Source organism: Sus scrofa, chromosome 13 (assembly GCF_000003025.6).
Source record: "Sus scrofa isolate TJ Tabasco breed Duroc chromosome 13, Sscrofa11.1, whole genome shotgun sequence".
In the NCBI taxonomy this organism is placed as follows: domain Eukaryota; kingdom Metazoa; phylum Chordata; class Mammalia; order Artiodactyla; family Suidae; genus Sus; species Sus scrofa.
Genome location: NC_010455.5, coordinates 126834204 through 126861009, shown reverse-complemented (window position 1 = coordinate 126861009; position 26806 = coordinate 126834204). Strand labels below are relative to the sequence as shown.

Sequence of the window (26806 nt, the reverse complement as noted above, 5' to 3'; positions counted from 1 at the left end):
ATTGTATCATTAAAAAAAAAATCACAGAGAAATCCAGGATTTTGAAGATGCTGAATGTATGTGGCCATTGGAACAGTGATATAGATGACTAGCAGACAGGAATGCAAAACTGAATCTTGAAAAAATACCAGAGATGGGAATATGGATTTGGAAGCCCTGGTCATAAAGAAGGGAGATAAAATAATATAGATCAAGACCTCAGTGAATGAGAAGATTGGGATCAGAAGGCTGAAGATCAAGACCCAGAACATGCCTACATTTAGAGGACAGAAGGACAAGAACCCAGAGGGTCTGCCCTGAGTTTATGATCAGGCATTCATTAGATACCATTGCTTGATGGGCTTAGGACAATTTATTTTCTGATTTTAGGAGATGTGCTTATTCTTGTATGAGCTTGGAAGAGTGCATCTATCAGTCTAATCAAGCTTTATATTTCCTAAGATACTAAATATTCAAAATCATGTTAATACTACTTAAAAGTAAGTGTTTCAATCAAAAAATATGGTACGCTGAAACAGAATTTTCAATAATGATGTATCTATGGATGATGTACTTATCTTCCAAAGAGAGTGTCAAAAACCAATGCTTCCCCGGGCCAGGGCATAGCCAAGTTTGTTGCGGTTTCCAATGAATGACATCAGCCCCGTGTAGGTCTCAATCAAAATGGGTTCAGTTAACACAATCAACCCCTTTCCTCCTTCGCATCCAGTGGAATTCTTGTGGGCATTCCGGATCGCTGGAATGAGCTTACACGTGAACCCAGACAACTGAAGAGGAAAAGAAAGCACAGAGTTAGTGAACGCAGAGTAGGTCTGGAGACACCCCCTCCCCAGCCAGTCCTCACAAAAGTTGACCACTCTTCTGGGATGAAGTTATTCTTACTTCTTAAATGTAAATCATCTTTCAGAACCATTAACAATGCTTCTGTTGGCCTTTTAATAAATGAATCAGTTAATCAATTATGTACATAATAAAATTAGCTGTCACATCTTGTTTGATTTTCATCATCCATAATTTGTGCAACATTAAGAAGTTAGTTTAATAAATATTTGCTCACAGTCTATTATGAAGCAGACACCTGTAGGGTGCTGCTGAAGATTTAAAGACAAGTGAGACATAGTCTCTGCCCTCAAAGAAGTGACACTATAATCATATAAAGAATAAACTTGTGGAGTTCCCCTGTGGCATAGTGGGTTAAGGATCTGTCATTGTCACTGCAGCAGCTCAGGTTGCTGTTGTGGTGCAGGTTCAATCTCTAGCCCAGGAAATTCCACATGTTGTGGACATGGCAAAAAAAGAAAAAGAAAAAAAAAAGAAAGAAAAGAAAACAAAAAGTGAACCTGTAATGATTGCCCAAAGTTCACAAAAATTAACAGCAAAGAGAAGCACAAAATGCTAAAAGAACAAAAAAGAGGGAGAAATCATACATGGTTAGAGGACCAGAAACAACTTCAAAAGGAGACTTTTGAGACAATCCTTTTAGGGTTAATGGGGTTTTAACAGGTGAAATGAGGTTAGAGAGGGCTTAGTTAACAGCTTCTATTCTTTCCAAGCCATCATCTTTTCCTCCATTTGAGATTCTTCTTCCAATAAGAGTACCTCAGTTTTCCTTTGCAGAACTACACTCTTCCATTTAGTCCAAATAATTTAAGTAAAGCTGACTTTAGCACATGACTCGGTCCTAACTAATCAGAGGAATAAATTTCTCTGGTCACAGAGACTGGCTCAGGTATAGACACATGACCAATGTGTTTGTGAAACAAATAGCGTCCAATCCCAGAAATGTTCATGGTCATGGGTGCCACACATGGTGAGAACCTGACTGAGACTGAAACCAGCAATGCTAAGACATAGGGAGAGAGGAATTTCTCACAAAGCCATTTGCATTACTACATCGGCCTACCTTGAAATTTAAGTTAAATGAGTGAAAAAAATTCCTTTTTTTAGTCAAGTTGAATTGGGTTAAGAGGAGTGTAATTCAGGGAGCATTCCAAACAGAGATATAAAGAAGGAAATGAACCAGGAAAGCTCATATCTTTGTATTTCCAATAAGTTCTTTTACATCAGTTATCTCATTCCAGCATAAACATATTAGGGAAGTAAAATAAGGTATCATCATTTCCATGTTAAAAACCAAGGCTTAAATAATTCTTTTTTCTTTCCATTTTATCTTCTCTTTTTGAATGAATTTTTCCCCTGGATGGATTCTTTCGATGCAATATCTACAACAAAAATTTGATTGTTGTCCATTTCAAATTTAGCTATTGTAAGTTTTCTTCCGATGATTATTATTTTCAGTTTTATCATTTTCCTCAGTTTGATTTTAGTTGTTAGTGTGATTCCATGTTTGACTCTATTGAGACTAACTTTTCTCAGGCCAAAACTTGCTTCTCAATGCCAAAAATAGTATGTGAGTTTTCAGTTTGCTTATTATTAGCTCTTTAGGTTTACCAAGTGCCATTTTTGTTTTAGCTGCTTTAATTTTCTGTGTGTGTATGAGTTATTTCTATCAGTGCTGTAAACTAACCCTCTGTGTCACTAACAGATGAAGGAGCATCTAAAATCACCTACATTACACTCCAGGAATGTTCTAAGTGCTGTGAATGGGTTGACAGGAATCCTCCTCTCATGGAGCTTACACGTGCTTGTGGTAAGGAGACAAAAAGTAAAAGCAGATAAAGTATTTTTGATCATGATAAACTCTAGGAGGAAAATCAAATGTGGTTAGGGAATAATAGAGTCATGAAATTCAGGGTTCCTTACATAGACTGTCTTCATGACAAGTCTTTCTGAGGAAGTGAAACTTGAGCCCAAATGGTGAAAAGAAGGCATTAATGTGAAGAAGGTATTCCAGGAAGAAAACAACAGTACCTGCAAAAGCTGTGAGGTAGGAATGAGCATAGTGTATTCAAGGAACAACAACAAAAAAGTCTGCCTGTAAGACTGGATTACAGTGACCAAAAGGAAGAGGTTGAAGCACTAGGCACAAAAAAATCTTCAGAGTTATATTAAGGAGCACAGATCGAAGAGATTTTTTTTTAACCTGATGGCTTACTTTGGCTGTTTTTTTAATATTTAATAATTCAATCAATTATATTATGTTTTATTTATTTATTTTATAAATTTATTTTATTTTATATTTTATATTTTATTATATTTATAGTTGTACAGCCTAATTTTAGAACATTTCCATCTAAAACCCCTATCCACCTGTCCCTTCCCCTTGACCTGTCCCCTTTGGTAACCATAAATTTTTCAAAGACTGTTTCTGTTCTGAAAAGTTCATTCGTATCCTTTGCTTAGATTCCACATACAAGTGATATAATATGATGTTTGTCTCTCACTGTCTGACAAATGTCACCCAGTATGGTAATTTCTAGGTCCATCCATGTTGCTGCAAATGCCATTATTTCACTCTTTTTTATGGCTGAGTAATATTCCATTGTTTATATTTATCACAACTTCTTTATCCATTCCTCTGTCAGATTGAAGAGATTTTAAGAAGTTCAAGATGTTTTTTGTTTTTATTTTGTTTAGTTTTAATGATTGTGCCTGCTGTGTGACGAATTTACTCTTAGGGCCAAGAGTGGAAGTAGAAAGATAGGACGCACATTACTGCTGAGCCACAACAGGAATGTCAAGATTTTATTTTTTAGAAGCTTTTGCTTTTTTTTTTGGAAAAACCCACTGTATTTGGCTAAGAATCACTGCCTTTTTTTTTTTTTTTTTGCTTATTAGGGCTGCGTGTGTGGCATATGGAAGTTCCCAAGCTAGGGGGAGAATTGGAGCTGCAGATGCCACTATGCCACAGTTAGAGCATTGCAGGATCCAAGCCACTTCTGTGACTTACGCCACAGATCATGGCAATGAAGGATTCTTAACCCACTGAGAGAGGCCAGGGATTGAACCTGCATCCTTCTGGATACTAGTCAGACTCGTCATAACAGGAACTTCATGAACTTCTGTTTTGATAGCCTATTCAACCTACAAAATCTACAGTGCCCACACACTTACTTATCTTCAAAACGAAGCTTGAGTCTATCTTTTCCACAATGCCTTCCCAAATACTCATGGCAAAAATTAATTTTTTATTCTATCGAATTTCATATATGCGTCTGAAATATTCCATCCAGTTTTCTAAGAATTAGATTCACAAATATGGCTATCTGTCTATACAACTAATCCGAGGTTTTTCTACCTTAAAACTATTGCCATTTTGGAGTGGATAATTCTTTGCTACAGGGGAACATGCATTCTGCATTTTAGGAAGTAAAGCAGCACCCCTAGCTTTACCTACCAGGTATCAGTAGCATCACAACCCCAGTTGTGGCTACTAAAAGTGTTGTCCAGATACTGCCAATGACCCCTAAGGGTAAAATCATCTCCTGTTGAGGACCACTGAATAAAGGAAGTATATAGCATGATGTAGCATGAGTATTAAGATCAAACAGATCTGGTCTTACATTGCTAATATGTCACTCACTAGTTGTGTGACCTTGGGCAAGTTATCTAGCCTCTCTGAATCTTATAATTTCCTGTCTATAAAATAAGAATACTAACAGCATCAAACTCCAAGTTTGGTTCTAAAGATTAAACTAACTTTAATAAATAAAGGATTTGTAATAAGGTCTACGTGCATGTGCCACATGCTAATGTATTTTAGAAAAGGTTGGGGAAAGTGAATAAGATGAGGCTGGAATTTGGAGTCCTGTTGCAAAGGCATTAAAGGAAACCTACTATCAATAATCAATATTGTCAATAAATCATTGACTACATCATCATTGTCATCACTGAAAAATGATTTCCTAAAGTCCAAAGTGCAATTTGCCTCAACATTTTCAGAGCCAACACTCTGGATCGTCAGGATACCTTTTCATAGATTTGTGTATAGTTATCAAATTGGTTACTGCATGTCTCCCCTAGTCCTCATCATGAGTTTTATTTCATGAGAAGTCTCTGTGGCCTTAGAATCAGAGGGCTGAAAAGAAAAAGTCGACACTATTTCATACTCAGTGATCTTGGCATTTCATTAGAGTGAGATGCATGTCATTTCTAGTCATTTCTGTGAGCCTTTTTAAAGAGAGGAGGGGCCGTGAAGACTAAGGGACAAGCTGTGTATTAAAGGAGAGGCAGACAAAAGGCCAAGTCCCCAAGCTGGCTCTTGAGCATTTCAAGCACCTGAACTCAATCTGTGTGACAGGAACGTGGTGTCATCTGATATGAATGCCACCAGCCACATACTTTTCTCTAAAAGCTTTTATACACCCACCCCTGGCTCCCTTTTTTATTCCAGTCTCAAAAACAGAGGGTCAAGTTTTAACAACTCGGGTTACATGGTGCCTGCGTGCTGGTTAAGGTAAAATATAGCAGAGTGTGTGTGTGTGTGTGTGTGTGTGTGTGTGTGTGTGTGTGTGTGTGTGTGTGTGTGTGTGAGTGTGTTGAATGTTCTTGACTTTACAGCCATTATTTACCAGCTGAGTGACTGGTTCCCTGGTTTGCTTCAGGTGCTGTCTGCCAGCAGTTCACTGCCCAGAGTCTCAGTTTTCTTTATTACAACCATCACTAGCTTCCTGTTTACACTGGGTAAAGAGACCAGGTTTCATGCCTGCAGGCCCACATTCCTTAGCTGAACAGTTTTCCAAGCCTTCAGGCTACAGGTTTCAGCCTCCCTAGTAGCCAGTGAAGCAGGTTAGAATAAAGAGTGATTCCCTCCAGTACCCAACAATGGAAATCACTTGGGAAGCCACACAGCTGAGCAGAATGCCTATATCACATTTGTGCATTTTACCTGGAATTATATTTATAGAGACACCATGAGTGTGGGTTTGGTCAGATGTATAGAGGGAAAAAAGAAAATGAGACAGAAACTCTTTTTCTATAAACAGGAGGTTTCAACATATCCTAATTTCTTTCTGTTTGCTTTTGTTTGGATTGGTTTGGTTTGGTTTGGTTTGGTTTTTTTTTTAATGGCTGCACTTGTGGCACATGGAAGTTCCCAGGCTAGGAGTCAAATCAGAGCTGCAGCTGCCAGACTATACGCATAGTCACAGCAACGCTGGATCCTTAACCCACTGAGCGAGGCCAGGGATTGTACCTGCATCCTCATGGATACTTGTCAGGTTCATAATGGCTGAGCCACAATGGGAACTCCCTACAAATCCTAATTTCCATCCTCATCCCATTCCATTCACACACATACACACACACACACACACACACTTAAAACTCTAACTTAAGTGAACTACTCCTTGCCTAAGAAGATTTTATAAACCTTTATAATTTGCAGCTTCCAATCACGTTTCTTTAACTGAAAATATCTTTTCCCACCTGCTCTGATGGGAAATCACTCTTACCTTGAATTTCACATCAAATGTCATCACATTTGTCACCCTTTGGATTTATCTGTTCTCTATTCTGGGCTCCAAGAAAAGCTTTTGGATCTCCCTATCAACAGCATTTGCACATTAAATTATAATTTGTTAATCACTGTTTTTGCCTTCTCCTACACTCTAAGTGTCTAGAGGGCAAAATCTGTTTTATTCTTCTTGCTATCCAGCAATTATCTACAGCAGTGCTCAGCATGTAATATTCAATGCCAGGTGGATACTTAATGAATATCTGTTGAATTGATGTGATGGGAAACAAATGGATTAAGGATATAAAATTATATTTGATTGCTAAAACATTGGATCACTTTCATAATTCCCTTGAAAATAAGGAGAAAGATGCTGCACAAGAGTAAAAAGCATTGGTTTATAGATCACTTTGATTTGGCTATAGAGCAGGCATGATCCATCCATTCACTCTGATTCAATAGCTCAGCAAGACTCTCCACACAATCCAAGAACCCAGCAAGAGAATGTAGAACAGAGGGCAGGCATCAATGAGCTCCCTTGAACTATACCTCGCTTAATAGATAATATCTTGCAACCTGCCTTTGCTGACTAAGCCTACATTAATTGTTCTTGCAAACTACATGTCATCTAAGCTTCATTTTTAGTTTAGAGAATATAAGATTCTTTTAACCACCCCCTATAGATAGCACTGCTAACAAATGAGTGATTATAGTAATGGTTACTTAAGTTGTTTTTCAGGAGCATGGAGCTAGTCTCGCCCAGCTCAAAATGGTCAAGATCACAGACCATCCAAATGGGCCTAAGTGTCCAAAGGATGACCATTTGATGTCAGAGGGCCAAAAACCTCACCTTCAGATCATGCTAATGCCACCGTTTTCTGAACATGCCTCCTAAGAAGAAGCATGCAACTCAAATACGCCTACACAGAGCCAGATCATCTCAGTTTCTTCTTACCTCCAATCACACCTCAGTCCACCTTGTTTCTTTATCCCATAAATAGCCCAACCTCTTGCCTTTGGGGAGGCAAATTGGAGACCTGTTCTCCCATGCCCTGGCTTATATGTCTCCTGAATAAATCCCTTCTCTGCTGAAAACCTCAACATCTAAGCATTTGGCTTGTCTCACATTGAGCAAACGAAGCTGGTTCAGTACAAATGGTTAAAAGAAGAAAGGCTAAAAATTACAAATATGAAGTGATGAAACAATTGAGGAAAACTGACCTTGATTGTAAAATATCACATATTATATAATAGTAATGATTATAAATACACACACAGAATTCCTTCTGGTTGATCCCATTTCCCTGAGTATTAGAAAATTGCTTGGGTGTGGAAATACAGTTATTATTATAATACCTAGGTCAATTCACTTAATCTCTCTAAGTGTCTTCTTGTTTAAAAGTGGGGATAGCATCCTGAATGAAAAGGGTTTTTTGTTAGTTGAATTACATGAAAACATGCAAATTGTTATCAATAAATATAAAATATAATTACATAATTTATATGAGGTTATTTTCATCTTGTAATAATGAAACCAATGCCAAAAATATTTGCTATTTTCACAACCATTTTATATGAGAAATGCAAAGTATATGCATACACAGATTGAAGAAGTTTAGTAAGGTTTAGAGATAAGAAAGAAAGTCTGGAAAGAGGCCATTTGACCAACATACTTAACAGATGTAGAAATGATGTACAGTCAGTGAGATGTGTAAAAGAAGTATTTGGACAAAATATTTCATAAATTTGATGGTAATTTTTCAGACCACTGCTAAAAGACTTGGAAATAGTATATATTTGAATTTGAAAGCAATTTTGTCCTTAATGCTCCTTCCTCAGGTATCTTTCTGACTAATCAGCCCCATGACTCAGCTTTGACCCAGTGTTGTATGATCTGAAACCTATATTACCAGCTCAGCTTTCCCTCCTGAGCTTCAGACAGATGTAAATTTCTAACTGCCTGGCAACCAACTCAACCCCACGTTCCATGGACGTTTCAAACTCAGCATGTCCTAAACTGAACCCACAACCCTACTCTTCTTTCACTTTTCCCCTTTCAAATGAATGGGCCCACCATCCACACAAGACAGACCATGCTATCTTTGACTTCTTCCTCTCCTTTACCTAACAAATATTACTAGTTACCTTCTTCCATTAATGTCCTGAGTATCTCTAAATTCCTTCATCTTCTCTCCATTCCTACCATCCCTAACTTAATTTAGGCCCTTATACCTATCATCTGAGCCATTACAATTATGGTGGGAACCACAGAAGATTAAACTTCAGCTCAACTGTGTCTAAGACATTCAATGCACATTTGAGTGTCTCTACTTACCTTCACTTGATCCAGACTTCTGTTAGTACTTATTAGGACTCCATCCATTAGTATTTATTGAAAAATCTTTGCATTTTTATCTGTCTCCTTAATTAAACAATGCCTTTCACAAAAGCAATAATTTGGCCTCATTTATGTTTATATCTTTAATAATAATCATGATACCCACACTTTGTAAGTGCCAAAAATTTTTGTTGAATAAAGAGATCCCAAGTGCTATAAAGATTCTGAATAAAAACAAAACATTTCTTAAAATGTATTTTTTAAAATAAGTTCTTCTGGGAGTTCCCTTCATGGCTCAGTGGCTAACAAACCCAACTAGGGTCCATGAGGATGAGGGTTCGGACCCTGGCCTCACTCAGTGGGTTAAGGATCTGGTGTTGCCCATGAGCTGTGGTGTAGGTCACAGAAGCAGCTCAGATCCCACATTGCATAGGCCGGCAGCTACAGCTCTGATTCTACCCCTAGCTATGAACGTCCATATGCCTTGGGTGTGGCCCTAAAATAGCAAAAAAAAAAAAGAAGTTATTCCATTAGGTTGCAAACAATTCGAAGTTTTCAACTGTGGGTATCTCAGCTCTCCATGATTTCCTCTCCTCTGCCATATAGTTTTGCTAAGCTGAATTAAATTACTTCAAGTAATTCATTTAGCTATGCATTTCTCCCATATTCTTCTACTTTTTGCTTTTTTTTTTTTTTTCAGAGCTGCAGCTGTCAGCCTATGCCACAACCACAGCAATACCAGATCACAGCCCCATCTGTGACCTACACCATGGTTCACTGCAACGCTGGATCCTAAACCCACTGAGCAAGGCCAGGGATCAAACCCACATTCTCATGGATATTAGTCAGGTTCATTACTGCTGAGCCACAACAGGAACTCCCTACTTTTTTCTATTTCATTCAAAAGGAAAATGGAAAAACTAGTTTACATTGTCCTTTTAAAATCTTGTTATGCCAAACTATGCCTATAAAAGAAATTTTTATATCTGCAGAATTACTGTCCTTCATATTTACTTTGTAGTAATATAACTGGGTATTAATCAAAGCCAATTTTGGAAAACATACTAAACACAAAGAACACTGTGACATAAAAACCAACAATAAAAGAGAATCTAAGGCTCAAAGAACTGGATCATAGAACTCATCATCTCATATCCCAGCCTGAGATCACTTGTTTTCTTAGTGAGCTGCGACTCACTTCTCACTCAAGATGGCCTCTGACCAAGAAATGTCTTGGCAAATAAAAGTCCCAGACTGTTGCCAAGAAGAAAAAAAAAAGACTTTGGAAGAATAATTTAATGAAAAAAAACCTTAAAGGAAATACACTTAACAGTTTCACAAAGTAGTTTAACCAAAATTCAACCAACAAACCACTCATCAGGCCCATACGCATGTACACACACACACACACACACACACACACACACACACACACACACTCACTCACTCACTCATTCACCCCTGCTGCTCTTATTTCCATCCAATGAGAGTTATATGAACATCAATTTTCTCCTTTAACCTAGGCTGATAGAAAGCCTTGGGCAAAACTTAACATTTCCATCTACTAACTGTACTCACGGATATTCGGAAAATAGTTATTCTATCCCCATTTTGATATTTTATTTTTCATCTTCCTTTTAAATTATTTGATTTTATTTATATATGGCAGGAAAAAATAAAGCACTATCAAGTATTAGAGTAATGCAGCGGCATTTCTCTGCAGTTAACAGAACTTGTTTTTATAATCCTTTGCCCTGAACTTCTTCCAGCAAAGGACACTCAGAGAATAAGTGCTTAAACGTATCAGGTATGAGGAATAAGAGAAGATTTGGCCCAGGACCTGATGGACATAATAACTGAGGCAGTTGGTATCTATTTTTTACTTGCATTTCTTAAAAAAAGAATTACTAGTACTTCAAAATATACATTATATTAATTGTTAGAACCAGATTGCCTTTAAAGGCAGGAAATGGCTTTGGAAACATACATTATTAAGCACTTTCCTTTGGATTAACCAGTGTTTACAAAAAAGAAATAGATAAAGGACTCCACTTTTAATAAGAAAAAGCAAAACAAGAAGAGTTTGGGGAGAAGCAAGAGTAGGATAGAGAGAGAGGAGAAGAGAGAAGATTATGAAGTGATGCATTGGAACATTATTATTACTGAAGTCTTTTAAAAATAAGGATTTGATATTCCATTTGAACTTCCTGTGTCGCTGTGATGTAAACTCCCACTCTATCTCCCAGAGGTCCTCAGGGAGTCTACACAAATGCCTTTGTGTCAGCGTTATGTTATTCTTATTGGTTTTCATTTTGGTTTTTTGTTATTGTTGACTTTGGATGGTTAAGAGTCAGGCTGGTGGCTGATGTTGATGCTTGGGGTGAGATGTTGTGCAATAGGAGTATCTTGGAGATTGGTGATCCATACAATGAACTAATTTAGTGCTTTCAATAGCTTAGAGTAAGAGGCAAACCTTGAGATCATCAGCTCCTAAGGACATTTGTATAAATCTTGAGAAGACCATTGACCTTTCCTGAGAGCAGAATAGGATTCATACCAGCTTCATATACCTGTTGGGGGAATAAAGAACCTGTCTAGCCTCTAGTCACATGTATTTTGCCTCAGATAATTTTTTTTAAAGAGACATTGATTAAAAATACTTGCTTGTACATATTCATATTCACTTATATGAATAAGGGTGTTTAAAATAATGCAAGAAATGTAGTATGTGCCATCCAACCCAGAAGAACATTATATGTAGGTTGCCGTGTTTTGAATTTATAGCAAATAAAGAGTTATGATATTCTGAAATAAGTAAAAATATAAAATATAAACATAAGATAAGCAGATAGAGGACAAAGAAGCAAGAATTTCTAGGCCTTTAAGCACACTCCTATGTATACATCTGGTTCTGTTGAAAATATAAAATACAAAGGAGCTGCATTCATAGCTCCACCTGCTTTACTTCCCTTTCTTTTTATTTATTTATTTATTTATTTATTTACTTACTTACTTACTTACTTATATAATGGCAGTGCCCACAGCATGTGGAAGTTCCCAGGCCAGGAGTTGAACCTGAGATTCAGCAGTAACACCAAAATCCTTAACTGCTAGGCCACCAGGAAACTCCTGTTTTATTTCCTGACTACTTAGCATGTCCTACCATGGATTAGGTCTCCCTAGGGAAGATGAAATAGTAGTAGAAAGGGACCTCCCTGCCACTGATGATTTTAAAATCTACTTGGGGAGATGATATTTAAAGACATAAAAATACTCAATTGCTTTACAATTTATGGAGCATTTATACATACTTTCTCTGTTTAATGTTGCAATGGATCAGTGAGGTTGAAAGGAAGGACAGTTGTTCATGGTGTGCATTTTAGAGATGTGACCACCAAGAGTCCCAGAGGAAAAATGGATTTAAACATGACCACAGAGCCATGTCTACCTTCATATTTCACACTACTGCACTCTCCTTCCCTAATTAGAATTTATTTATAAATAGAAATTTTTATATATATTCTGTACAAAATAAACACTGACAAACACAATTATTGCAATTTTAAACACTATTACACCATACTCTTTGCTAAGAAATTAGCAAAGAAAAAATAGGAGTTCCCTTCGTGGCTCAGCAGTTAATGAGCCTGACTAGGATCCATAAGGATGAGGGTTTGAACCCTGGCCTCATTCAGTGCGTTAAGGATCTGGTGTTGCCGAGAGCTGTGGTGTAGGTTGCAGGCGTGGCTTGGATTCCGAGTTGTAGCTATGGCTGTGGCCGAATATAAATATATTTTTTCATATATAAAACAGCTGCACTGTTTACTAAAAAATGTTCTATAAAAACCTATTATAGATTTTATGTATATAAACCCAAGGATGCAGCTTAATTTTTTTTAACAGTATAGGTTTTAAAAGCACATACCTTTCCCCAAAATGCTAATTTAACAGTGATGCCCAAGCTGCCTCGTACCTTGCAAATTTCAATAAACTTCTCACTGGTGTATTTCACAGGGTGCTCAGTGAATGTAGCATAAGGCACTTCAGTGGACCATGGGTTCCAGCGGGACAAGAGTGACTGCTGCTCTGGCCTCCCCCAGTAGATCCTAAGACCTTCTCCTTGTCTCCTGTAAGAAATGAGTTTTCCTTTAAATTAGTCATTTTCATTAGATTAAAACAAAAAGAAATGAGTGTGAAGGGAATGTAATACCCTAGCAAGCCTCCTTATTGATGCTGAGATAAGTGGCTGACCTACTAACTAATTGAATTGTTTCAGGTAATTTAGGAGGTGAGAAGAAAAGGATGAATTTGGTTTCTAACATGATAAGTTCAAGGTGTTATTGAGAATTCTATGTGTAAGTGCTTCATTGTAAATGTGATTCTGGTGCTCTGGACAAAGGCCAGGGTTGGAGATAATGGATATTGAACTCACCACTATTCGTATGGTCAAAGTTAAAAGAGCAAGGAAGAAGGAAGAGTCAAGGTGGTGACATGGAAACTGAAACGTGGATGACAGAGTCAACAGGGGAGACAGCCTTGAGGAGAAGGAAGATAACAACTGCTGTATCCACAACGCAGTAAACACAAGCAAGAAATGACTGAGAAAAGACATTAGAACTTCCCAAAAAAGAGAGTATGTATGACTTTTAAGAGGGATAATGGCCATTTCAAAATACGCTGTGATCTCAGCTTTTATATCTAATGGTTCCTACGCTCTGAACACATTACACCCACTGAAACTGCAGCAACAAACATGTCAATGCTCATAGGAAGACTGTACTTGGTGACAGTCCTGACCCAGAATATGTGGGAGGCAGCCACTATCTCTTATAGCCCAAGCTTGGTCATCTGATAAACCCAAGGGCAGAGCAAGAGAAAGTCATATTGGGAGTGATGGTGGGTGAGAAGTTGTGTCGGGGAATGTGGCCACAATGAATAACAAATTTGTAATTTCTGTGGCCTCTTCCTTTGCATGTACCTGTCAGAATTTATGGTTTGTGGTTTTAAACATCTCTAAATGCGGAGATCCCTGGAGGTTAAGCCAAGCTCAGGTGCTTTGCATTTGACAAGCATTAATACTAAGTTGCCTGTAATTCTAAGCAGCCCCATGGAACATCACAGAGCTCTCGTTTTTTCTAGAAATTAAATCCGGGGATATAGAATGAAAAAGCAGAGCTCAATTGTGATGCCTTCACAAAGCTGTCACTTCCTGTATTAAGGAAGTATCCCTTTGGGAATGTCACTGTGGTTTCTGAATTTTTATCCATATAGAGATGCGTATAAACACAATCTCACACATATGCATAAAACACCCCAAACTGGCTGATTCGTCAACTTCTTCTTACAAAAGGGAAGTTAAGAAAAGAGCCTGGCACATTCTGCTGCCCACTTCTCAGAATTTTGATGATTATATTTGGAGGCTGATGCTCCACCTTTTTTGTACTTAAATCTTTTGCCCAGAAAGTGGGTAAAAAAAGGACGAAGGAAAAAAGAGCGGAAAATAAAAATATCATAGATACCTCTAAAATTTTCCTTTTAAGGTTCACTTTCTCAGCTGCTACACTGATATTTATCATCCTCCCATATTTTCCCTTATTCTTTTTTTTTTCCTTGCCTGGTAATAAGCCCTAAGCTCAATGAATATTCTATGCACACAAGTTAATAGAGCATTCTCGCTCGAGTCCATTAAAACAACTTGCATGATACAATTACTTACTGCTTCATGTGTCAATTTATGTGCTGGGTGCAATTTTGCTTTTATCCAAAGGGGATGAAAATCTGCCAAGATAGCTTCCTTAGTAAATACAGTTTACATTCTTTAACCTTAGGGGAACTCCAAATGAAGTTTAAGCATGAAATGCAAGAGGGACCCTATTTCTAACGAACCAATCAATTTGAGCATGGTAATGCCTTTCCTCAGAGATGTAGTATACTTCTAAATATACAAGTTTAGCCAAGCTTCTCTCCTGAGTTCCAGAGGTGATAGCTGGGAAGATAAATCTACAATTAAGTCATCTCTTTCGAGTTAAAACTAAGGTGGTACTTCTCAGCAAATCTTTTAGTACCAGAGCACTATAAACAACTATCATATTCTGTCAAACATTAGGGCGATTGTGGACAATAAGACACTGTTACAACCAGGAACTATTTATTAAAGAGTTACTCATCCTTACCATAAGAGTGACAATCTAAGTTGACAGAGTGGAGTAAAAAATGAATTCACCAAGACGGCAGGGAGCCCTGTGTTAGAGTCTTGGTTCTGGTACTTAATGCTGTGTTACTATAGGCAAACTCATTTCTTTTTTAAATCTCAGTGTCCCCATGTGTCCTTTAGGATATCTCCATGTAGTGACATTCCATGAGCTCAGTAAGTCTGTGTGAATGGTGTAGGCAGCTATCGTCATGACGCTACTAGCCTTCACCAAATCAAGGAAGGCTCTGGATTATGGCTTCTTAGAAGATCCACAGGAAGCCTCTGGATTATGGCTTCTTTAGTTTAGGGGCCTCAAATTAGCCCCCCTGAATAGAACACATCTGCTGCTACAAAGCCCATACCAAGTATTGTCCCAACATTCCTTGGGAACTTCAACACCTACCTTGTTATCTTATAAACACAGAAAAGCGCAAATCATCCATCATGTGGTGGAATAGCAGTTTAAGTTATACAAACTGAACAATGTCAGAGCTAGAAGGGCTTTTGGAAGCTATAACCCAGTGCCTTCTTTCTGAAGATAAGAAAATCAAGGCTTAGAAAGGACTAAGGTTTCCAAAGCATCACTGCAGACAGAGCTGAGCTCTGTCTAGATTTCATATGGGGATCTTTTCACCATTCTGGGCTATCATTACAAAATACATTCCAAGTTAAGCCCCTGCCATTACACAATGCAGCCTTATTTCCAATATACACAGAGTTAAATAAATTGCCCTAAGGAGCCTGCCCTAATCTGTGGGCAAAAAGCCTGCCCTGGGATCCCAGCTAAAGGTCAGAAAGAAAATATCTTTCTCAAAATGAACTGTAAAATTTTAATATTTGCAACATTAGCAATTATGAGATTATAGGAGAATAAGTGCACTAAAAGTGTATTGGGAAATTAGAAAAACATTATGTTGTCAGGCTGAGAAGATGGGATCTTTCTCACTGAGCTGCTCTGGTCAAATTAATCAAAGTGGGGGTAGAGTCCCAGATAAAGAATGCCAGAATCAAATTATTTAGCAAAGAAAGATTTGGTAGCTTTCTTCTCAATATCATTCTCTCAGTATAAACCTTGGCCTTCATTTTCTCTGTGTCTTTGGGCTTTTCACACCACCTTCCAGATCTTCAGGTAACAATTTCATGAGAAAGCGTCTGGTATGCTGGAAGTCACTGTCCAGCTAGCAAATATTAAGTCCCTATTATATACCATAATGTTACTATTTACTGTTAGAGACTTTATATTTTTTATTTTATTGAACACTTACAAGCAATTTAAAAACATCTTTGATAGAAATGGATGAACTTAAGAGGAAATAAGAGAAAAAAAATATGACCAGGGTTAATCAGATGGTCAAGTCAAGAACTACTAGTGGAAGAAAATAAAAAGGAGGAGGAAAGTGGAAGAAAATAAAAAGGAGGAGAAAAAACACATGATGCCTGGACATAGACAAAACCAGAGAAGCAAATCTTTAGCAGAGAGGGGTTGCTAGAATCCTCTGTGTTCTGCTTCACCTTTATCCCCTCATCCTCCACCTGATTCTGAGTCCCAGGGTATTTCTTATGGGTTCACCTTCTGCTTGATGTTTATAATTTCCTACTTAGACTTAAATCCATCAGAGAGACTTGCATTCAACTTAAAACACCCCTTCAACTCTCTTTTCTTCAGACTGAATAAGCATAGTTCTAGAAAACTTCCGTAATTGGTTGAAAATAATCTTTTAAATCACCTTAAATGTGGTTCTCTGAAACATTCCTAAGTTGCTTATCTTTGATTCCACCATTTAATTGGTACATTCTCTGGATAAGGTTCAGTCCTTGAACACCAGAAGCCCATGATCTGATGATCTCTGATCTTATTTTACTATCATATGCCTCCCAGGCCTAAACAAGTATCAATAGAAACCTGAAAGCCTCATTATAGAACTTCACCTATTACAACTTATTTTATGCTTTCTATCCTCAAGGAAACCAGCTGGATCTGGCCTCCTTTCCTACCTTAGTGGAAGCAAGAAGGCCAAGGTACCCTTTCCTGCTGGTAAATTTCAAAACCTCACAGAAAGGTATAGAAGCAGAAGAAAGGATCCATTAGGACTCATAAGAACTTGGTGGAGGAAGAGGGCTTATAAAAGCTGGAGATTGTTAGGATCCTAGACTGTGTGAGTTGGAAGGCCCCTTAGAGGTGTGTATCTAATTCTTTCATTTTATAGGTATATAAACTGAAGACCAGAATGTGCAAAAACCAGAGCTCTTCCTTTAGTCATGTTAATTACATGTTCTACTCAGTGACTCAGAGGCCAAATTCTTCTCAAATACAGTTGTTGGCAGGGTGGAAGGCCTAAGCAATTACTACCTTAAATCATCACAGCAGCCCCCAAAAGATTTGCCTTCTAAACCAAAAAAAGCAAAGGCATGTTGAAGAGATGAGTTTTAAACAGAAGAAGTTATCATACAAGGGCTGATGGATCAACCATGGACATTAAATATGGTTTCAACAGCACAAAAAGGATCTCAGTGAATGGAGGGATAACTTTCTTCAACAACCAGCTCTGTAAGACAAGAATTGTTTTTGTCGGAAAGACTTCCCTTCTTGAAGTCATTTTTAGCCGAACTAGAAAAATATTCCAGCCAGTCACCAGTCTGGGTGAATTTGATCATTCCATACATTTTTCTTTCTCCAGAGAGAAGCCATGCCTCCTTTTGTACAGTGCATGACAGGCGATATCCTTTCCCTCAATGCCCTCCTCTTCTTCCAGCCTGGATTTCACAGACGCAACACTGAGGTATAAAGTACCTGTTCAAAGGACCAAATGAGGAGGACAGCTCCCCAGAGTGAAAAAAAATGGCAGCTTCCATTATTACCTCCGTCAGCGGCCCCTCCTTTCTACTCATCTCAAATCTCAAAGCTCCACCACAGAATTAAAAACATAGCTCCAGGCAGCAAACCGAGATTTATGAGGAAACACAGACATTAACTCTTGCTCTAAATGCAGGGCGTGTGCTTGTAAGTATGGGTGAGCAAACAGAGGGAAGCCGCGCCAGAGGAGGAAGGAGGGCGGGCAGCCAGGGGGAGAGAGCAGTTCAGAACAACACAATCTATTTTCTAAATGTCTCCTTTTCCCTACCTCCCAGCCTGTATTGTTGAAAGGCAGGCCTCCTAGGCCCCTGAAATGTTAGTCCCTTGCTTATTTAATCTGGACAAAAGGGGGAACTGGGTTGGCACCCTGGAGGGTATTCAGTGCTCCTCTGTTCAATGAATGACCTCAGACGAAATATTTTCCATGACAAGAACCCAAAAGACGCTGGCTTCAAGTCAGACAATAAGATTTGCAGAATGTGTTTACATTCTCTCTGTGTCCCTAGGCTGTTCCAAACCCATAGGCAGGTGCTGCCTTTATCTGCTCTCTTTGCTCACCTGGCTCTCTCCCAGGAGTTTCCAAGGCCTTGGGCTCAGTGAGATTAACCATTTACTGGCATGGGTAACCAAGAAACTCTGTGGGTTATATTCCTCCAGGGAGAGGTCCGTGATGCAGTAAAACAGATCAGTAGCATCTATAAAGAGAGAATTCCAGGGGTAATGCAATGCCAGGGTAAGAACTTTCAGTGGCAGTTTGGAAGCCTGTGATCAAAGGCTAGGTCTGCCACTCATTTGCTGAGTAACTTGAACCATTTTCTTTTCTCTGCACTCCAGGGGTCCTCTGTGAAACCAGGTAGTTGAACTAGATCATCTCTAGGGTCCTTTTCTATTTCCATAAACCAGTATCTGTGCAGAAAGACCTAAATAATTGCATTACATTGTTAGACAAAAAGCCAAAGGATAACTTAATAGCTAAGAGAAATTATCAGATGGGCTGCTGAGACCTGATGTCTCATCTTAAACTGTAGAATAAAAATCCTATAGTGAAAACAAAAGTGGAATTCAGAGAAGGTGAAGATGAATAGTAACGAGAGTAACAGAAAAAGGCTATGGAATCTCCAAGGCTGTAAGTCCTTAAAAGTAAAGTCTATCTGCTTGGGAAACTTTAGACGAGTTTGTCCTTGAGATAGTCATGTTCAGGGATGAGGGGAAGAAGACTGAGGTCCAAACAAAAGTACAACCTAATATTTCATGGTTCACAGTGTGTGTGTGTGTGTGTGTGTGTGTGTGTGTGTGTTCACAGCAAATACTTAGAATAAAATAAACATGGACACTTACAATGCCAGGTACATAGTAATCACTTAATAAGTCCTTCTTTAATGATGATGGGTGAATAAATAAATTCACCAACCAAGTTAGGATGCCCGTGAGTTTGAATGCTTTTATTCCATTTGTAGAATGTTACATGTTATGGACGTACGATTCCTGAACTGACAGTCACTAAAACCTGGGTCTAATCTTAGCATCGATACTAATTTTCTGTGTGGCTTAGAGCTGGGCATAATATGTATGTGGTTCCACTTCCCTTTGCTATGTTTTCTGAAGGTTTGTATTCTCCCCAAACTCATATGTTGAAATTGTAATGCACAACGTGATGGAACTAGGAAGTGAAGGCTTTGGGAGATGATTAGGTCACAAGGGAAGCTTCTCATGAAGAACATTAGTACTTTAAAAAAAAAGAGACCCCTCAAAGTTTCCACTGTGTGAGACTACAGAGAGAAGGCACCATATATGAACCAGAAAGCAGGCCCCCACTAGACACTGAATCTGCCAGCACTTTCACCTTGGACTTCCCAGGCTCCAGAGCTGTGAGAGAGAAATTCTGGTTGTTTATAAGCTACTCAGTCTCTGGTGTTTTGTTATAGCAGCCCCATAGAACAAAGATACCCTACCTTACTATGGAGTAATAAAGGCATTGGATTAGATACCCACTAGAAGACACTCCAATTGTGCACATACCTAACATTTATGACCAGAAGGAGCCCAGGATTACCTACTTAGGGGTTTCACTTAATGACATACAGAAATATTTTCTATTTCAGAAGTAGTATGAATGGATTATTTGGATGGATGTCATTTAAAAACTTACATTCTCATTTTTTAAACAGCTTACATTAAAAATAACTATTTTATGGCTTAATAAAAATCATCATAAACTCCATATTTTAAGACATGGAAGGGATTTATTATCCATGTATGTCCTATATTCTTCATCCCTTAATTTTGCCAAAACAGAGACTGAAATCTGAAAGGTTACCTAGATTTATGGTCAAACCTCTGTAATACTTTCCTATCCTCTAAGAGTTTCCTTCATGAAATGCAACCATTGTATATGAAGAGTAAGGCTATTACTCAAAACCTAAAAGATTCTCAACTGTTCAGTTTATTAGTTCTTATATCAGCTATTGCTTCTCACACCATCAGGCTGGCATTTCTCGCTGCTATCAACATTCCTCATTCCAGCAGCTCTTCTTCTAATTTGCCGTTTCTGCACTTCCGTTGAGAGGTATATTAGGAATGCATTACTGTTGGAGTCATGGGCAAATAGTAAAACAAACAAACAAACAAAAGCCACCTCAGTCCCTTTCCTAAAGGAAAATATGTCCATTTTATGCCAACAGCTTTGGATTCACAGATGCCATCTAAATGGAAAGTTAATCCCATAAGGTTGAGGGTAAATGTTTTAGATAAAGGGAAAGAAACTGCATAGTTCTTTTAGTCCTGGGCATCTAAATGCTCATGTTTTAGAAGGTCCACTTAAAGCTCCATGCTTGTCAGAATGAAACAAATGTGATCCTAGGATTAAAAAAGATAACTTTTTAAACTGACGAAGATGACATGAAATGTTGTCACCCTTAGAGACATATACTGATAGACTGGCATTGTCATAGTCTGTATAAGGAGCCTCATGTTCTGAACTCTCCTTCAAACCCTTTAGAGTGTAACTCCCACAATATTTAACAATTGTTCTGCATGTCAACATCATCAGCAGATCCTTGTTAACATTTCTCCATAAAGACCAGATAAATTGCTCTGGATAAAATGGTAATTAGAACTCAGAGGTGGGAAAAATCCCTTAGAGTTGAGTCAAAGAAGTTTTCATTTATTCAATACATGTTTACTGATCTTCAACCTTGTACCAAGTACCATGCAAAGGGCTAAAAGAATACATAATAAGTCTTCAAGAAAGTCAGAGCAGTCCAATGGCTTTGTGAAATAGGTAGTCTTTCAGCTGGAGTCTGACAGATATGAGGACTTACTGAGAAGTCAAGAAGGTGATTGAAGTAGAATAGCATTAAGTACATTGAAGACAGAGGAAATCATGAGAGCAAAAAGCCCATTGAGTTGGGGGTGAGGAGAAAAAGAGAAAATTCAGTGTATGTACCATGATTTGTATTTTTATGATGCTCTTATTTATTCCTAATTGGGCTACATGTGAGTCATCAGAGTAGAAGAAGACCAGCCAGAGAAGCCTATATAACTTGGTAGGGTTGACGGTAGGGGGTGAGCAGGACAGTGAAAGGTCTGGAGCAGCCTAATCCTAATATAGAAGCTAGAAATAAGCCACTGGAGAATCAGCGGGGAGTGGTTTAATTAACTGAGGAAATTCATCCCTGATGGCCACACTCAAAACTAAAAAATAATTTAAAAAAATAAAAAATCAACTGCGGAAATTCATCCCTGATAGCTACATTCAAAACTAAAAAATAATTTAAAAAAATAAAAAAAAACCCAATCAAAAAATGAACAGAAGACCTAAATAGACATTTCTCCAAAGAAGACATAACAAGCACATGACGAGATGTTCAACATAGCTAATTATTAGAGAAATGCAAATCAAAACTATCATGAGATATCACCTCAAACCCGTCAGAATGGCCATCATCAAAAAGACTATAAATAATACAAGTTCTCTGGTGGCCTAGCAGTTTAAGGATCCAACATTGCCACTACTGTGGCGTGGGTTCAATCCCTGGCCCAGGAACTTCCACATGTTGTGGTGCAGCAAAAAAAAAAAAAAAAAAAAAAAAAAAAAAAAAAGTACACAAATAATAAATGCTGGAGATGGTGTGGAGAAAAGGGAACTCCCATGCACTATTGATGGGCAAGTAAAATTGTTGCAGCCACTATGGAAAACAGTATAGAGGTTCCCTAAAAAACTAAAAATAGAATTATCATATGACCCAGCAATCCCACTCCTGGGCATATATCCAGATAAGATGAAAGATCTAATTAGAAAAGAGAGAGCACTATTTACAATAGCCAAGAACATGGAAGCAAACCAAGTGTTCATATACAGATGAATGGATAAAGAAAGTGTGGTATATACACAATGTAATATTACTCAGCCATAAAAATGTATGAAATAATGTCATTTGCAGCAACCTGGATGGACCTAGAGATTATCACACTAAATGAAGTAAGAAAAGGCAAATATCATATGACATCATTTACTTGTGGAATTTAAAAAAATAATACAAATGAACATATTTACAAAGCAGGAACAGATTCACAGACATCTATAGAAATAGCCAACAAGGACCTAAAATATAGCGCAGGGAACTAAATTCAATGTTTTATAAAAATCTATAAGGGAAAAGAATCTGAAAAAATAGATAGATAGATAGATAGATAGATAGATAGATAGATATCTGAATTACTTTTTTTTTTTTTTGTCTTTTTGCTATTTCTTGGGCCGCTCCCGCGGCATATGGAGGTTCCCAGGCTAGGGGTCGAATCGGAGCTGTAGCCACCGGCCTACACCAGAGCCACAGCAACATGGGATCCGAGCCACGTCTGCAACCTACACCACAGCTCACGGCAACGCCGGATCATTAACCCACTGAGCAAGCGCAGGGACCGAACCCGCAACCTCATGGTTCCTAGTCGGATTCGTTAACCACTGCGCCACGACGGGAACTCCTGAATTACTTTGCTGTACACTTGAAACAAATACAACATTGCAAATTTAATCTACTTTAATAAATCAATAAATAAAAGAAGATATTTAATTACCAAACAGTTTTTTGCTCCTAAAGTGAGCTAACATGAAGACAGTCATTTTATTTATTTTATGCAGTTATAAATACTTTTATTATGCCAAATATCATTTAAAAAATATATGGTAAAAATCTGTAGGGCTGCCACATCTAGTTGGGAAAGTTGTACATTACACAACATGTACAAAGGTACCATTCACATCATTTAGCAAGGAACCAGGTAAGATGATCCGTAAATGCAAAAATAAAAAGTTTAAGGTTTGACAGAGGGAATTTTTAGTCATGTAACTTTGTTAACAGTATAATTTTTAAATGGATATGATAAGCTCAAAGCACCTATTACAGAGTTTTTTATATCAACTCAATGTTTGTATGTAGCATGTGGTATAGAGTCAGTACGTACTTGCCATTTATTAATTGTGTAAAGACAGTCATTTTAGAGCTCAATTTTCATTTCTACTCTCTCTTCATCTGAATTATTCCACCCTCTGCCTTTCTCCATGCTGCTGATCCAACCAGCTTAGAAACATAAAGGGACATCCAGATGCCTATCAAATTCAGAAACACTTTCCCAGCCTGGCATTCAAAACCTCGAATAGCATGGTTCTAGCATTCATTTCCAATATTCAAAGCCAGAACTCTTCAAGTCTCCAACTAAACAATTCAATTTGGAGTCCCTACTGTGGCTTAGTGGGTTAAGAACCCAACAGAGTATCTGCAAGGATGCGGGTTCAATCCCTGACCTCACTCAGTGGGTTAAGGATCCAGCATTGCCACAGCTGCAGCATAGGTCACAGATGCAACTCAGATACAGTGTTGCTGTTTCTGTGGCATAGGCCTACAGCTGCAGCTGCAGCTCCTACTCCACGATGCCTGGCCCAGGAACTTCCATGTGATGTAGGTGCAGCAAAAAAAAAAAAAAGAAAAAACATCAGCAACAACAACAACAGAAAATACCAGTTCAACTTACTGAGCCAGTCTTATAAGCATTTGTGATAATTTCACCAACATGAAATTATTGATGTCTAAATCATGTCCATTGCCTTCACAATATCCTTCTTGTAACACATGGCCAACCAGTTTTGAAACGAATAGGTCATAGTCTTTACTATTAAAAATACAAATCACAACACAACAAAAATATTCATCCTTCAGGCCAGATTGATCTGGTTGCTGCTTTTCCCTTTCATTAGTCTATGTTTCTTAATTTCATACTTTAAAAATGAGTTCTTAAATTGTTTTCTGTTTGTCTAAAGGAGATGGAGGACTTCATCCATTTTGAGATGTACATAAAACGAGATTTTTAGAGAAATTCCCAGGACAGAAGGGGTTACATTTTTGCATGAAGCTAGTGTATCATGGCCCTGTTCTGAAATCACTGTGCTGTAGATGCTGGTATGCCAGGTCCACACGGGGGCCCTTCTGGGCCAAGGGGTCACCATGTGTACAAAGGAGAGGGGAATTCCTACAAAGCTACAAGAAAAATGCCACCCAACAAAGGAAACAATTCTGAGGCAACTCTCTCTATTATAAATTTGGACTTTTGGCAAGTTGCTTTGGCCTCAGTTTTGTGTAAGTTTTTGTCTCCTTTCTCAAAAGGAAGTTACTTTTGAGCTCCCCAGATAATCAAGTTTCAACAGGCACAAAGTAGTTAACATTAAAAAAGTTTCTCAGAAAAACATTTTCTGAATATTATCTGTTTCTATTTCCTCACAAGAGATTGAGAGTAGATGGTCTGGAATATATAAAAGGGCAATTAGAGAGATCAGTTATTACAAACTCCTTGCCCAACTCTCCTTGGCCCTTTGGGGAACAACCAAGGCTTCGAAGGAAGGTGATGGGCACAGAGGGTTCTGACTGACAGAATGGGAACCCAGCCCCTTCCCTAACTGTGCCCCCTGGATCATGGTCCTACGGCTGCAAACATTTTGCTTTCTCCACTCTGGAGGGATTAAAAGGAATAAATTTCAAGAGATTGTATGTCATATATTTTTTTTTCCCTTTAAGTTTACAAAAACACTTTCTGGGGAAGTTTATTTATGGTATTGAATACAATACATTACATGGACAAGGCAAACATGTCCATCTTTAACTTCTGCACACAAATGTAGTCCACCATTGACATTATATTCTCTCTTGGTCATGGTCAATGTGAGCCATTCAAACTGTTCAGCAAGAATTGAGTGTTCAGGAGTTCCCATTGTGGCTCAGTAGATTAAGAACCTGACACAGTGTCTGTGAGGATGTGGGTTCGATCCCTGGCCTTGCTCAGTAGGTTAAGGATCCAGCATTGCCTCAAGCTACAGTGGAGGCCGCAGATGCATCTTGGATCCTGTGTTTTAGTGGCTATGGCATAGGCTGGCAGCTACAGCTCCAATTCGACCCCTAGCCTAGGAACTTGCACATGCCACAGGTACAGCAATAGAAAGAAAAAAAAAAAAGAAGTGGGTGTTCAGTGCCCCCTTCTTCCATCCCTGACCAAAGTGAGGATCTTGTACCTAGCACGAGTGAAGCATGTTATTTAAGGAGGCCTTTTGATATCATAAAAGAAGTCTTAACGTTTAAAGGATACAGACCTGGGTTCAAATTTCAGTGCCTTCATTTAGTACATGATTTAGGGAAGTCATTTTAATCCTTATAATATGTTACCTTATTTGCAAAATGGAGGATAAAAATGCCTATTTGCAGAACTATTGTAGGGCTCTATGGAGAGTTCCCAGTACTGTTCAACACACGTTTAAAGCATTCCTTTAGCAGAGCTCTGAAAAGTAAATCAAAAGAACAGAAATTTCTGAATTGTCTTCCCCTCTTTCTAGTTTCCTTTGCATCCAATAAATCTGCCAAATCATAAATTTGATGAGGGAGGGTAGATGGCAAAGAAGGAACATGGTGTAAATACTAAGCTGTGCACAAAGTTAAGAAATTCCAGACATTTCCTGAAATAGAACTGATTTACCTACATTCCACAGTGTATATTTGCTTTGAGGTAAGTGATGTAGGATTTACTTGGGGTTTTTGATTTATCTTCATGTTGCAATATTATTGCTTTGCATACATATGAGCTTGGGGTTTTATGATTTTGTTTTTACTTAAGATTTACTTCTACCACAGAGCATTCTATTTCCACCCAGGCTCAGAGCAACAATACAGTTAGAGACCTGGGAACCTCCCTCTTCTTTTTCAAACCTCAGTATTCCTCAGTGTGACAGCTTTGCATGCATGAGTGAGCACAAATCAACCAATGTTTCTGAGTTTCATCCACAGAAGTGCTCCCAAGTGGTCACCTCTTGGTCACTCCTCAGGCCTTAGCACATATCCATTGGTAGCATGATATACTCTTGGAAGGGCAAGCCCATGGATGAGTCCTGAAAGCAGATGCGGGGCCATATTGGCCCAGAATTCTAGTGTTTCAGGTACCCAGAGAATGGTCTAGAACAATGCTTGACAAAATTTAATATGTATTTGAATCACCAGGGACCTTGTTGAAACATAAATTCTGACTCAGTGGAGTGAGTCCTGAGGTTCTGGACTGTACTTCTAACAAGCTCCCGGGTGATGCTAATGCCATCGGTCCTAGAAACAAGTATCTGGGAGTCAGGGACATGAGCTGTGAGTGGGCATATCTCTTTGGCCCTAAGGGCTCCTCTCACCACAGGGATGGATACAGCCTGAGAAGGATCAAAGGAGGGCTGTCGACAGTGAGGGCCTCTGACAGGGGTCTTGGTTGGCTGGTGGAAGGAACAATAGTTTATGGGTTAGGGTTAATAAGAGAAGAAGATTCAACTGGTAATCTATATTTAAAGGCAAAATCCAAAGGCTACAATTTAGACAGTTTTCCTATCATATAATGTCATTATCAAACAGAAGTCCTTAAGAAAATTCATTTTTCATCAAGAAAATAGGCTTGGGTTAGGTTTGCTTGAAGGCTGTTCAAATGTTTATAGTGATACAACTTTCTATCATAGGGTCTCTCTCTCTCTCTCTCTCTCTCTATATATATATATAT

At 38.3% G+C, this 26806-nt stretch overlaps 1 protein-coding gene across 5 annotated transcripts in view; it reads right to left on the bottom strand.

Moving 5' to 3' along the window:
* Nucleotides 334-26806, bottom strand: part of TPRG1 (tumor protein p63 regulated 1) — a 330716-nt gene continuing 304243 nt past the window's right edge. For all 5 annotated transcript variants that reach the window (XM_013982282.2, XM_013982280.2, XM_013982278.2 and 2 more), the window contains 2 exons: nucleotides 12667-12820; nucleotides 334-767 (listed from right to left, as the gene is read on the bottom strand). In XM_013982282.2, coding sequence (XP_013837736.1) covers nucleotides 573-767; nucleotides 12667-12820 — 349 coding nt within the window. In that variant the 3' untranslated portion in view covers nucleotides 334-572. The remainder of the gene's footprint in view (nucleotides 768-12666; nucleotides 12821-26806) is intronic.